A 12,521-nucleotide genomic window follows, 5' to 3' on the forward strand; every position below is an offset into this window, starting at 1 on the left:
ACTACACTCTAGAGTCTAGAATAGTAAAAAAAATTCTATTCAAGTTGAACTTCATGACAGAAATTAAAATTTGAACAGAAGTTAGGCAAATGATAGCAAAAACGGGGGTTTATGTTAGTCGGGGGGGGGGGGGTAGCTTTGACAGCAGCACTTGTTATCAATGACAGTTTCCACAGGATTTGAACTTCCAGTCCTTCTATTTTTTTTCACTCGCATCACTCTAGTTTTTGTTACTTCATTTGAACATGTTTACAGACGGCACCTGATTTTGAATGAGCTAAGTACGCCATAGAAAGTTAAACTGAAAGATGCGTTGTTACATGAAGTTTTAGCAACGTGTCAAATATTTCTTATGGCACTAGTTAAATAGTCTCACCAACTGCATCATGTTATAGCAAATTCATATTGGTTTTTAAGTTAAGTTTAATAATATTTATTGTTATTAAACTTTACTTTCCGAAGAGTCCAATTTGAGTACATAATGAGAAATAGAGAATTGGGAAGTAACATTGGTTTTCTCGTGAAATATTTTTAAACGGTGATATGATTTATTTCGTACAATAAGCAAACAAAAAGCATTTTTGTGTAGAAACTTTTAAATTTTTAATATAATAAAATTAATTACATTGAGTATCTTCAAGTTTTCTTTAAATGTCTTCTCTTAGCACATTCTGTTTTTTAATTTGATATTAGTTTAGTTTTTTGGAGAGGAATTAAAAATGCATTGCGAAGAATGCAACATCTCTTCTCATAACACAGTGTGTCGACGACTTCAATTAATCCTCTGGATTGCAAAGGGAAACATGAGAAATCTTGTGCTTGTTTTCGTTTTTGACGACATGACAACATTATTCAGCATAACATTCACCAAAAACTTGCTTTTACATTCACATCCCCTTCAATCTTATCTGATACATTTAAAAACCGACAGGAGAGGCAAAAATTCAGTATAACTTTAAACGAGAAATCGAACTTAAAGGCGCATGTACTAATGCGCAGAATAAAATGTGTGTGTTGAAATAAAAAGTAACCAAGTATTGACAATATTAGTTAGTTTCATAATCACTGTATAGTAGTCATATATCAATCTTTGACCAATATTTAGATTTTTAAAATCCTAATAGGTACATAAAATTAAATCTAATAACCTACGTCATATGAGGCAGTGAGAAGCAAAGGGATGTAAGTGAACTATTTAAAGTTTCAAGGAAATCGCGATTATAATTCAGATCCTAGGTAGGCTTTCATTAAAAAGAAAATTCTAAATCATGCTATACAGCAACACCTACTAGGGCTACTAGTACTATTTCTTGCCTCAAAGTAGAGGAAAGGTTCTCTTATGATTTGTACTGGTTATCTCCAAATCTTTAATTTTGTCTCTTACATCCCTTTTGCTTCTCACCGCCTCATATGAGGACATTGAAAACTTTTCCCTAGTCCAGCCTTTTTACAAAATATTTGTAATTTGCCCGAGGGCATATTTTATTTCAAAAATGATGATATTTTTTTTTCTTGAGCAATTACGATTGCTTATTGCTCTCACTTGACTGTTTTGAATTCCTATGATTTTATTTTTCCCCCGCCTCCCTCTGCAGCACCACCGTCGGCCGGCCGCCTCACACTGCTGCTCCTCTAGCGAAAACCGTCTCCAGGTTGCTTTACTTACTTGCCTTACCCTTACACATACACCTACACACATACACCTACACACACATACACCTACACACACCTACACATACACACAACTACCCACACACACAAACACATATGCCTACACAGCCTACACACACATACACATACCCCCCCACAAACAAACACACACGCCTACATACACACACACACTCGTGATTGCGAAAAACATAATTTGAATTACAGATGTCAAAATTCTTTTTTTTTTTAAGGAAAATACTTGGCATATAAATCAGAAAATATTAATCTATTTCATCATTGTATTTTCATGCAAATTTGCTTTTTATTTCTGTATTAAAAAGTTTCATAACGTTGTATTATCTGCTACAGTTATCGGAACAACAAATAAATTGATTATTAAATCATTTGAAATTAATCATGTTTCTGAATTGGAGAACATGGGAAAAGATCAAGATTTTAAATGATATTCAAATAATGCGGATTTCAGTAGAAATGTTCGATATTTTGCCTTTTCTGCTTGAGTAATGATGTCACAACCACTTGTAATCTACGTGTAATCTGTATGCATTTGAATATTAAGTTTATTTCGTTTGAAGAGTTTGCACATAATCTGTGGGAAAATATCAGCACCTTTTCTAAAATACTATTTAACAGTTTCTGCAATCAAGCTTTATTCTCTCAATAAAGAATTAAAACTCATTAACCGCACAAATTAACATTTGAATCAATAAATTATTTGCATCAATAAATTATTTTCCAGTTTAATTGTGATTTTACGCTCTATATGTGTGAAAAGCTCCATAGTTAATCTTCATTCCAGAACCTTTCTGAAAATATAAAATAGAAATTTACTTTCACACTTGACCTGAATTACACAAAGTTATCTTTCTTTTCAAACAAATTTTCTCACGGATATTATACTCCTAAGAAAGATAACTTCTCACTGTTTTAAAGAGGTTAGTTTTTATCTTATTCATATCTTTTTTTTTAATACTTAAAGGATTAGAGAAAATATCATTTGTTATGTTATATTACGAAGCACATTAGTAAGAGTAAATTCCCTTTCTGCGTAATTCTTTCGTTACATAACATTTATGAAATATGATATGAGTTTGTTTCCTAAAAAGTTCATATTATAAGTTATAGAAATTTCTATTGCAATTAGTTTTTCAAAACGATATTTGATGGTGTCGTATTGAGTTGCTCATTTATAATTTTTTACAGTGAAACTTCGGTTGAGTTGAACACTAAAATGTTTGCGTTTTGTAGTAAAAATCTAAACACCAATTTAGTTTTCATATTTTACTGTGGTTTAAATGCTAAATGCAATGTAAATGAAAAGCAAGAAACCTCGGGGGGGGGGGGGGTTCTTGAAATGCAGCTCATGCTGTATGAATCAGTAGAAAATACATCGAACTGTCATTTTCGTTACAAAACTCATCTCCTGCCTCAATGCAGAATTTCATGGAAATTAGTAATATAGCCGAAATTGCGAAATTTGCATTAATAAAAGTCTAAGTCGGTTTATCAGTTTTAAATTTCGAGAAAAACAATTTAAACTTTGTGAAAAACAATTTGCATTATTAATCAATTTTTAGACTAAAACGATTTTATGCATTAGTTGCAATTCAATGTACTGTGTCGCAGTTTAGGAGTTCGAAGTAGTTTTAAACAAAAAATGCTTTTCTCCCATGAAGTTAAGTAAATTGAGAACCATTATTACATTTTCATTTCTGTATAAAGTTAATTTTTAAGCAATAAAGAATGAATTTGTCTTAACAGTTTATTTTCTACATTAAATAATCGACGTGTTGGATAACGGCACCAGTAAAGGACAAGGGTCCAGTAACAGTCGTAAGTCTGGATTTAAATAATAAAAAAATTTTGGCGGGTAAAACCGATGTTGCTACGACCCATGAATATGATGCAACCATCTAGTGTTATCAAATGAATTTTATGAGCCAGTTGGTACTTAGAAGGCAGTGGTTAAAGGTTATGAACAGCCACCACGAGGTCTGCCGGGGTTTCATGTTCATTTAAATTTAATAAGGTTTTATAAATAAAAATTAAGAAATTTTTCACATTTTGAAGAGAAAGGGGGGAAATTCTGTCCATTTCTCATACTATCTGCTACTAGGTATCATCAGAATTGTCGATGTCTGTTACTGGGGGTCGGAAGTTTTTTCAAAATTGAGCAAATAAAAATTGAATTAACTAATTCAGAGGATTCAGACGCAGCCAAACGTTAGATGAGATGTAGTTGCATGAGAGAAAAATAGTTTTGAAAGTTTCAATACATTAAAAGGCTCAGAAATTTGAATTAACCTGAGAGCGATGTCTTAAGCATATCTGTTACTGGTACCGTTACTCTAATCTGTGTGTATTTAAATATTGAATTTATTTTGTTTGAAAAGTTTGTACGTAATCTGTGGGAAAATAGCAATTAGCAATAAAAAAAAAAGTTTCTAAACAATAAGAAAAGAGTTAATCTTACATGGCATACATATATGCATTTTCTATTGCCATTTGTTTCTTCATACAAGATTGTTAATTATGAAAAGTAGAAACTGGTAAACAAGTTTTAGGTTTGTAACGTACCTTTTGATAAAATAATGTTTTTGTGCCTTTGAAGTTATTTGGTGTGACAGTTGTTTCCGTTTAAGTAAAGACTATCCCACATTCTTTCACGCATCCTTGACTCTTCTGTATATTAAATCCATAAGAACGCAATCCGAAATGGCATTTTTCTTCGCTTTTGACATTGCCTCAAACTTATTCTATTGGTTATTTTAGATTTTTTCTTGTAATTTGACTACTGGGCATGTCCATGAAACTAGGGACATCATAGTAAAAAGAAAACTTCATTGTATCAGTATTTTTTTCTTTCATATGAGTCAAAAAAACTGTATTTTATGAAAATTATGCCAAAAAAGTTATAAACACATTTTTGTAAGTTTTAAAGGCAAATTTTGACGACACTATTCAGTGCCCCTGTGTCGTTGCATTAGAGACTCTAATAGTTAATTTTTTCACTTAGGAAATTAATTGATATGTCTCTAAAATCTTATTTTTATTTAAATGTGATTTATCTAGGAAGAAATTAGACCAACAAAGAAACTTTAAACTGTTATGATTGTCTTATAACAATTGTTTTTAAACAAGGTTTCATACTCTAATGTAACATCAGTCGCAAAATTGTATAAAAGTTTGCATTGCTTAAACAAAAACAAACCCAAGTTTATAAAAAGTCATGTTCCCTTCATTTATGATGATATCTTTGATATTAATCCCTTAACTATTTAGAAATAGTTCAATTTAGTTATTTAAACTTATTTAAAATATGTAGCATCAGTCACATTTCTCTTTTCGTTAATAAACCTCAAATTTCACAAATGGCATTGACTGCTGCAGAAAGGCAAAACAGGAGGCGATATATATTAAGAAATAAAGGAAAACATGAAAATTACAAAAAGTAAAACAAAGTAGAAGCTGAAAAGAGCGGATAATAAAAAATAAATAAAATCATTTTTAAAAAATCTAGCATAATTACCAAAGTTAGTTCAGAATAAACTTAAAAAGAGAAATTAGATGAAGTAAAACAAGTATAGAACAAATTTTAAGTATTGAAATCCCAGTTTTAAATTAGCAGCTGCATTATCCCCTCTTTAAAATAATAAAACATTGGTAAAATCTGCTAGTTATTCAAGCGCTCTTTTTTATGTCTTCACAAAAGAAAACTGCTGCTGTAAAAAAAATTTCCGCCATAAAATTTGATGAACATATACTCCTAGTTCTTCATGTATTACATTTGAATAAAAGTGTTTCTGCAGTGATGTACCATATCATGATATTTTAGATCCATTTCGAAGAAACAAAATTTAATTTCAAGATAGTGCTGAATTTATATAAGCATCATTGGAAATAGAATGTATAGAAATAAGGGAGTTTGGACAAATTTAGGGATTGAGACAAATATAGGGGACTAAAATGAATAGAAGGGATTTAGACGAATAGGGGAGATTTAAACTTAGCCCTCAGAACGCATACCAAGGTGCCTTGCCTACCAGTATATAGGTTACTGTAAAAGACCAAAATTGGAGAAAGTCGATTTTCGCCCACGATTCACCCCCCGGTCTTTGGCCGATGTCTTTGGTAGGTGCATGTTTGTCATGTAACATTTACCAGATTTGGACTCGGGGTTCTGATTACTGAATAGCTCAACTAGGTCACGGCCTGCTCTTTTTAGGGGCCCCCAAAAGAAGAAAATGGTTTTAACTATTGAGAAGAGATAAAATATAGCTATTAAAGACTTTAATTCGTGAAGGAAGGACCCCCAACTCACGTGATAGTTTTTAATGCGAAACAGTGGAAGAAATCAGGTTTCTTTTGCTAGGTTCATGTAAAACGTGTCAACCATTCGTTGTTGCTGAGTCACGTGATTTGGGGTCATCGCCTCAGATTTCGCTAAGCCAATGATTGGACTTTCTCTTTCCATTTACTAATTCCTACTCTAAGGTTTTAACCAGTAGCTAAAACAGTGAAGTTTCACTGCAGGGGGCCTCGAAAAAGTGCTTGGCCTAGGGCCTCTCGATATCTTAATCGGGCCCTTTTTGAACTTTCACTGAAACATTTTTTTTTTTTTTTGAAGTTTGTTTATGAATCAATATCCTGCCCCCCCCCCCCTGAAAAAAAATACATTCTGGTTGCACCCTGTTCTACTACAACTCGTTTTCTCATAAATTACAAAAAACAATTTCAGGCTAAGTTTGCGATTAGCTTCATAACTTAATCCTCCTGACAGACTTTATCCATTCAACGTTCAGCCTTCTAAGAACTTGCCGCCTAAAATTTTAGTATGAATTTTGTCTCCTCTTTTGTGCTATTTTTGCGGTTTTTTGCAGTTTCCAGTGGTTTATCCAGAAAATCATGTATTTCATTTCAAAGCGAAAGCTTTTTACCATAACACTGCAATTCCCAGCTTAAAAACAAGTTGAGTAGTAGTTTTATACTACAGATGCACTCATCAAAACCAGCTTAAAAATAGATTAGCACAAAGGACGATGTAAAAGTTGTAATCTCGACTGGAGTCATGCATCGAAACGACTTGACCGTGACTAACGCAGTCAATAGCCAATTTCAAAAACAAAAGCGCACGAATAAAATAGAATAGTATAATAGTGAATCACTACGTAGGAAATCCCGACATTAACAACTTTCTCTAGAATGGATTATAAAAGTAAGAATGTCTTTTTGAAATTGGTTTTATGATTTGCTTAATGTTAGCGAATCCCCAAATGATCGAAACGAAAGTCTTGGTCACGCTTGACTGCTATTTGACGTCACTGTCACAGACTGTTATGACAATCAATGAATTTTTGATAATTGAATCTGGAATATAATCAGTGAATAGATGAAAGTGATGCTATTGAAAATAAATAAATGATGCTAATTAAGATAAATTTGATTTTTCTGGAAATTTTCGTAAAATGCTCTTTACGAGTCGTTAAGGTTTACTTCTAAACAAACAACCAGTTTAATTTTGTCCTATAATTGTCAGTTAAAAATTCTTCTCAAGCATTTAACAAATAATTCTCTTTGAAAACTTTTTTTTTTTTACTTCCTTCAACCATCATTCATGATACACCTGAAGTAGTGTAGTAAGAGTGATTACCTTTTTCGTTGAAAGTTTTGTTCGCATTATTTTCAAATCAAATATGATTCATAAAAGAAATAGAAAAAGGCAGGGAATCTATCTGCTAAAGAACCCGCAACGATGATTTGTTATACTTTTAAAATGTTTTAAGTGCTGTTTTAAATTTGAAATTACATTCCTTCTTCATAAATACTGTCGTCTTTATAAATTTTATAGTAAGAGTAAAGTTTTGTTATTTGCATGAAGTTCAAACACTTCATGTTTGAGATATTTTCCATCTGAATTCTTTATCGTTGATATCTTCTATCCCATGGGTATTCTAACATGTTCTCTGATATCCGCTTGAAGTAGTTACCTGATTTTCCTCTCTATAGGTCATAGTTGGAGTAAAAACACTCGACATTTTATTAAAAGAGCAGATTTTCTCTGAATAAACTTTCAAAAAAAGTCTGCAAATCACCCCGTGATGAACCGATTTCACATTTTGTTGACAGCAGTCAAGCTATCTGTTATTTGTTTGAAGGTTTTAATTAGGCGATTATTTTGAAAAAGCAGTGTGACGAAAACGGTCTCTTTTCAAGTTATTCGTCGTATTTACTACTTCGTTACAAACGTACTTCGACAAGTTTTCCAAAACCAAACGAACCTTACTCCCCAGTACACGAGAATTTTATCCCGCATTAAATATTTAATGTATTTACATTTATGCTCTTTGTTATTAGTAATACATGATTCAGAAATAGCCATTTTGGTAGTGGCAGCAAAACAAAATGTTAATAATGTTTAGTAAGTGTGCTTGGTTAGTAAAAGGCTAAATATTTTAATGTCAGCCTTGCTCATACGTTTTCTTTCGCACTTCTAACACGTGTTTTATAACGGAGGGATTTTTTTGAGAGCTCATTTATTTCCTTCTAGGTCCTGCAGTAATTTCCAGCGACCACGTGCTTGAACTGACCAGTGTCTTCCACACTGGCCAAGTAGAACCAGGGACATGTTTCCAGAAGTTGGCTGGTTCTATTCCCACCGGAACCGTTCTCAAGGATGTTTCCATGGAGGTTCACGCGGGAGAAGTCATGGCTGTGCTGGGGTCTAAAGGTAAGTTTTCCAGTTTTTGGATTTTTGTTCTTTTCACAGCTCTTCCTTGACCCGTTGGACAGCAGATGAAGCTGCCTATGCAGACGCTCTATAAACTCAGGTTTAATCCCTTGATGGGTACAAAAATGAAAGTCTGTTGACATCTCATAACTTTGTACGCTTGTTATGAATATACTGGCTGATTCAAAAAGAATGGTGGCATTACAAATGGTTACAGATTTGGGAATACTGAACCAACAGCACTTTGGTGCAGCTTGAATGAAAGAGGGAGCACTAAATGTTAAATTGGTAACCAGTGAATGTCTCTGCGTGTTATCTTATGTATCCCACTCAGCATAGATGTGCCTCACCCAGATAGCCCGTTAAGGGAAAGGCTAATTAGCACTTTTACCCCCTAGGTCACCAGACTTAACTCCGTGTGTATTTTTTATGTGAAGAAATGTTGAGGATATTGTGTTTGTCCCCTCCTTGCCTGTGTAAATTTTGAAGAATTGGAAAATTGAATCACCGAAGCAATTACTGCTCCAGTGACAGGTGACGTGCTACAACGTTTACACTGTAAAAAAAATCCGAAATGTCACAAATTAGTTTCGGGCAACGTTCCAAGATTTTTTACAGGTTTCCATCAATTTCCTGTGAAAATCAAGTATCTTTATCAAAAAATTTCTTGGATTGCACCTAGTTTCATGATGCTCACTGTTGTAAATAGTATTTTTAACAGCTAGTTTAACGATTAACTGAGCGTATGTATTAAGTGTATTGGCTTCAGTTCGATTATGGCCCGTAAAGATTGAAAAACTCCAAATAAGAACGAAATGTAAGTCTCTGGATTCCGTAGTTTTGCAAGAATTTCAGTCTTGGTATTGCAATTCTGTATCAGTTTTGGCCATGGTTACACTAATTCTTTAAGAGCCTTCTTAGTAAACCAGGAAGGTGTCTAAGTTTTCTCTGAAGGTTCTAGACACATGACTGGTTTTTACCGGTAGATTTCTGAATTCTTCAGAAGATTATAGGATAATTTCAGGAAGCGGAAAACGTTTTTAGCAAAAGACGTTTACGTTTTCTGCAAGATGTGTTACTGGCAGAAACTGGGCACATTAGCTGCTCATTATTTTCCAGAAACGTTTCTGAATTGTTTTAACAGTGTATGGCAGGTACACGTGATACATCATTCGGGCGTCAGGAGGAGGGTGCATCGAACATTTCTAGAATGATTTAGGTAGGTAAAAAAAGCGGTTTTGTACCATTTTTAATCTCAGCAATACACACTTTGAAATCCTACCATTCATTTTGAACCATCCTGTACTTTTAGAACTAAAATGGAATATGGCAGTTATCGCGTTATCGGTACCTCATCTAATTTAACCATGTATTTCAACCGGAGAAGTAAAATTTTCGTTCATAATTCTTTTCCTTGTAATCAGTTGCTGTATTGCTTAGTTGTTAAAGTGATTCCGTGTAATACTGTTGTTCTGTGATTTCAGGCAGCGGCAAGCGAGCATTGCTGGAATGCATAGGAAGACGAGCATTGGGACTGACTAGGGGAGTAATTTCTCTCAATGGTATTGGGTTGACACAACCTTTGTTTCGTGAACAATGCGGGTTTGTTCCCAGACAAGCACAATTACTTCCCGGACTCACAACTCGACAAACTTTGGACTATGCTGCTCAATTGACTCTAGGTGACAAAGTGTCCGGACACCTTAAAAGGAATAGGGTGAGTTCCATTCTTTTTTCCATCCTGTATAAAAATTAACTCTCATAAAAGAGCTGTAATTTGATAGGCTACATTATTTATCTAATTGAAAAAGATTGTTGCATTGTTTTTTACATCCTTTTACAAAAAAGGAAGTATTGTATTCGTGAAAAAAAATTTCACTCAAAAATCGACCTTAATTTCCATTTTGCTCACCCCCGAATGAATGTTGAGGTTTTTTTTTTCGACCGGACCACACGTGCATATATTCCTAAGAACTTATAGACACCCCAAACATCCATTTTAACGATTCCCAAGTTAATTACAACCAGTTTTCTCGTGACGTCTGTATGTACGTATGTATGTGCGTATGTGTGAATGTGCGTATGTATGTCGCGCAACTCAAGAACGGTATGTCCTAGAAAGTTAAAATTTGGTACGTAGACTCCTAGTGAGGTCTAGTTGGGCACCTTCTCTTTTGGTTGCATTCAAGTGTTTCTAAAGGGATCTTTTGCACCTTTTTGAGGGGAAATTATTGTTAATTTCGATGCAAACTCAAGTGGTGTTATAGTTTGGCGGACACTTGGCAATATATCGCCATTCTTTTGGTTGCCAAGTTTTGTCGGCAACTTGGCGACAAATTTGGCAATTTTTTTTTTTTTTTTTTAATCTGGTTTTAATTTGGCCACTGTTGGTGATATTTAGAGAGTTAACTATTGAATCGCATTAAAATTGCCAATAATTGGGAAATAACATTAAATTGGTGTAAAAGGAAGTCGTGTAATGCACACATCAGCTCGTTATCTTTGAATGTGCCATGAAAACTATTATACATCTTCGCTTGCTTGAGCGATAAATTTAAACAAATCTGACCCTGAATTTATCTTTGCATTAGCAATAATTCCATCTTGTGTCATTTCTAACAAATGTATCTATCTGGTAAAAAAATATTTGATAATGTTCAAGTTGATGGCTATATGAAAATAGGCATTCACATTTTTTCGGAGATGTATGAAAAATGCTGATACACACGGTATGATAGAAGGAGATAGCATATGATTATTTCAGTTCATACATTTTATCCCTTATGTTCTCTGATCTCTAATTTCAAATATTTTTCATGCCTTCCTTATCGGATTGGTGAACAAAACAGATTTTGTTGTGTCCGCTTTTTATCAATAATGTTCGTTTATTTAGGTGAAACAGGTACTGGCTGATCTTGCTCTGAACCAAGTTTCAAACCGGGAAGTGAGCAGTCTCAAACCCAGTGAATACAGGAGACTTGCCATTGGCTGTGAGCTTGTCAAGGATCCAGGTACGCAACCCTCTTGGTACTCTAGGCCCTATTCCAGAAAAACCGGAAACATTTTCCTTCGGATTGACGTCGTAGCTCCTTCCCTAAAGAGTCTCCGTTTTCAGAATATCTATGCGGAGACGTTTTGAGGAAGAAATTGTAATATCAATCTGAAGGGTAGTGATTCTGTGCAGGTGCAGGAATAACAAGCCTCATAGTCAAGTAATGTCGTTGAAGTTGGAATAATAAACAAAATTAATTGAAATAACAAACCTTCATTCTAAATACAGTCAGTAAAGAAAAAGTATTCCAAACTTCAGTTAACGCATTTTGTTTCTTCCAACTCTTTGATTACTACTGAGTAAAGTAATCCCAGTAATAAAACCAAAATATTTATACTTATTTCATCTACAGTTTACCTAGATGACTTTAAAAATTAAAAAAAATTCTCAAATGCTATATATTTTTGTAGTAGGTCAATTGCTACTATTGGGGTTTACTTGTACGACTAGGGTATGTGTGTCCTACCTTCTGAATTGAAAGTCGTTTAACAGAAAAAAAAATCCAAATGCTAAATTTAGCAAACGGAAGTCACAGCAAACGAAGCCAAAAATCTTTTTTTTTTTTTTTTGAATTTAGTCAAAGGCCGAAAACATTCATTGTCTATGACATAGATAAGTTCAAAATCATCTGTGAGGATTTCCTTGTGAAAAGATACATGTGCTTAAACTTTCTGATACACAGGCATAGGTTCGATAGGGAGAAATTTTCCGTAGAGGAGCTTCCATTTACGGATACAACCAACATATGAAATACACCGACAGCTAAGTCATTTCCAGCCGAGGACTGCAGTCCTCGGCTGGAAATGACTGAGCTGGTGGTGTATTTCATGTATTTCTGCTTTAGCCCTGGCTATTGGGCGGTAATTTACTGAATAAACCAACATATCCCTCTTTTTTCCAAGCCAATTGAAGGAGGCACCAGCGTAACTGTTTTTCTCAAGTATCATATTCGTTGGTTTTATAACTCCGATCAGTTATCAGCAGTCATCATGAAGTTGTACTTCAAGAAAACTGTTTCCTTATAGAGAACACGATTTTCACGTGATGTCATATTCATAAAAGAAAATTTAA

The 12,521-nt window shown here is 33.9% G+C and overlaps 1 protein-coding gene across 1 annotated transcript in view; it reads left to right on the forward strand.

Moving 5' to 3' along the window:
* Positions 1-12,521, forward strand: part of LOC129217515 (ATP-binding cassette sub-family G member 5-like) — a 71,798-nt gene that overhangs the window by 40,211 nt on the left and 19,066 nt on the right. Inside the window, 3 exon segments of the mRNA XM_054851830.1 lie at positions 8,219-8,398; positions 9,883-10,115; positions 11,292-11,409. Of these exon segments, the coding sequence (XP_054707805.1) occupies positions 8,219-8,398; positions 9,883-10,115; positions 11,292-11,409 (531 nt within the window).

The sequence above is a fragment of the Uloborus diversus genome, chromosome 2, assembly GCF_026930045.1.
Source record: "Uloborus diversus isolate 005 chromosome 2, Udiv.v.3.1, whole genome shotgun sequence".
Taxonomy (NCBI): domain Eukaryota; kingdom Metazoa; phylum Arthropoda; class Arachnida; order Araneae; family Uloboridae; genus Uloborus; species Uloborus diversus.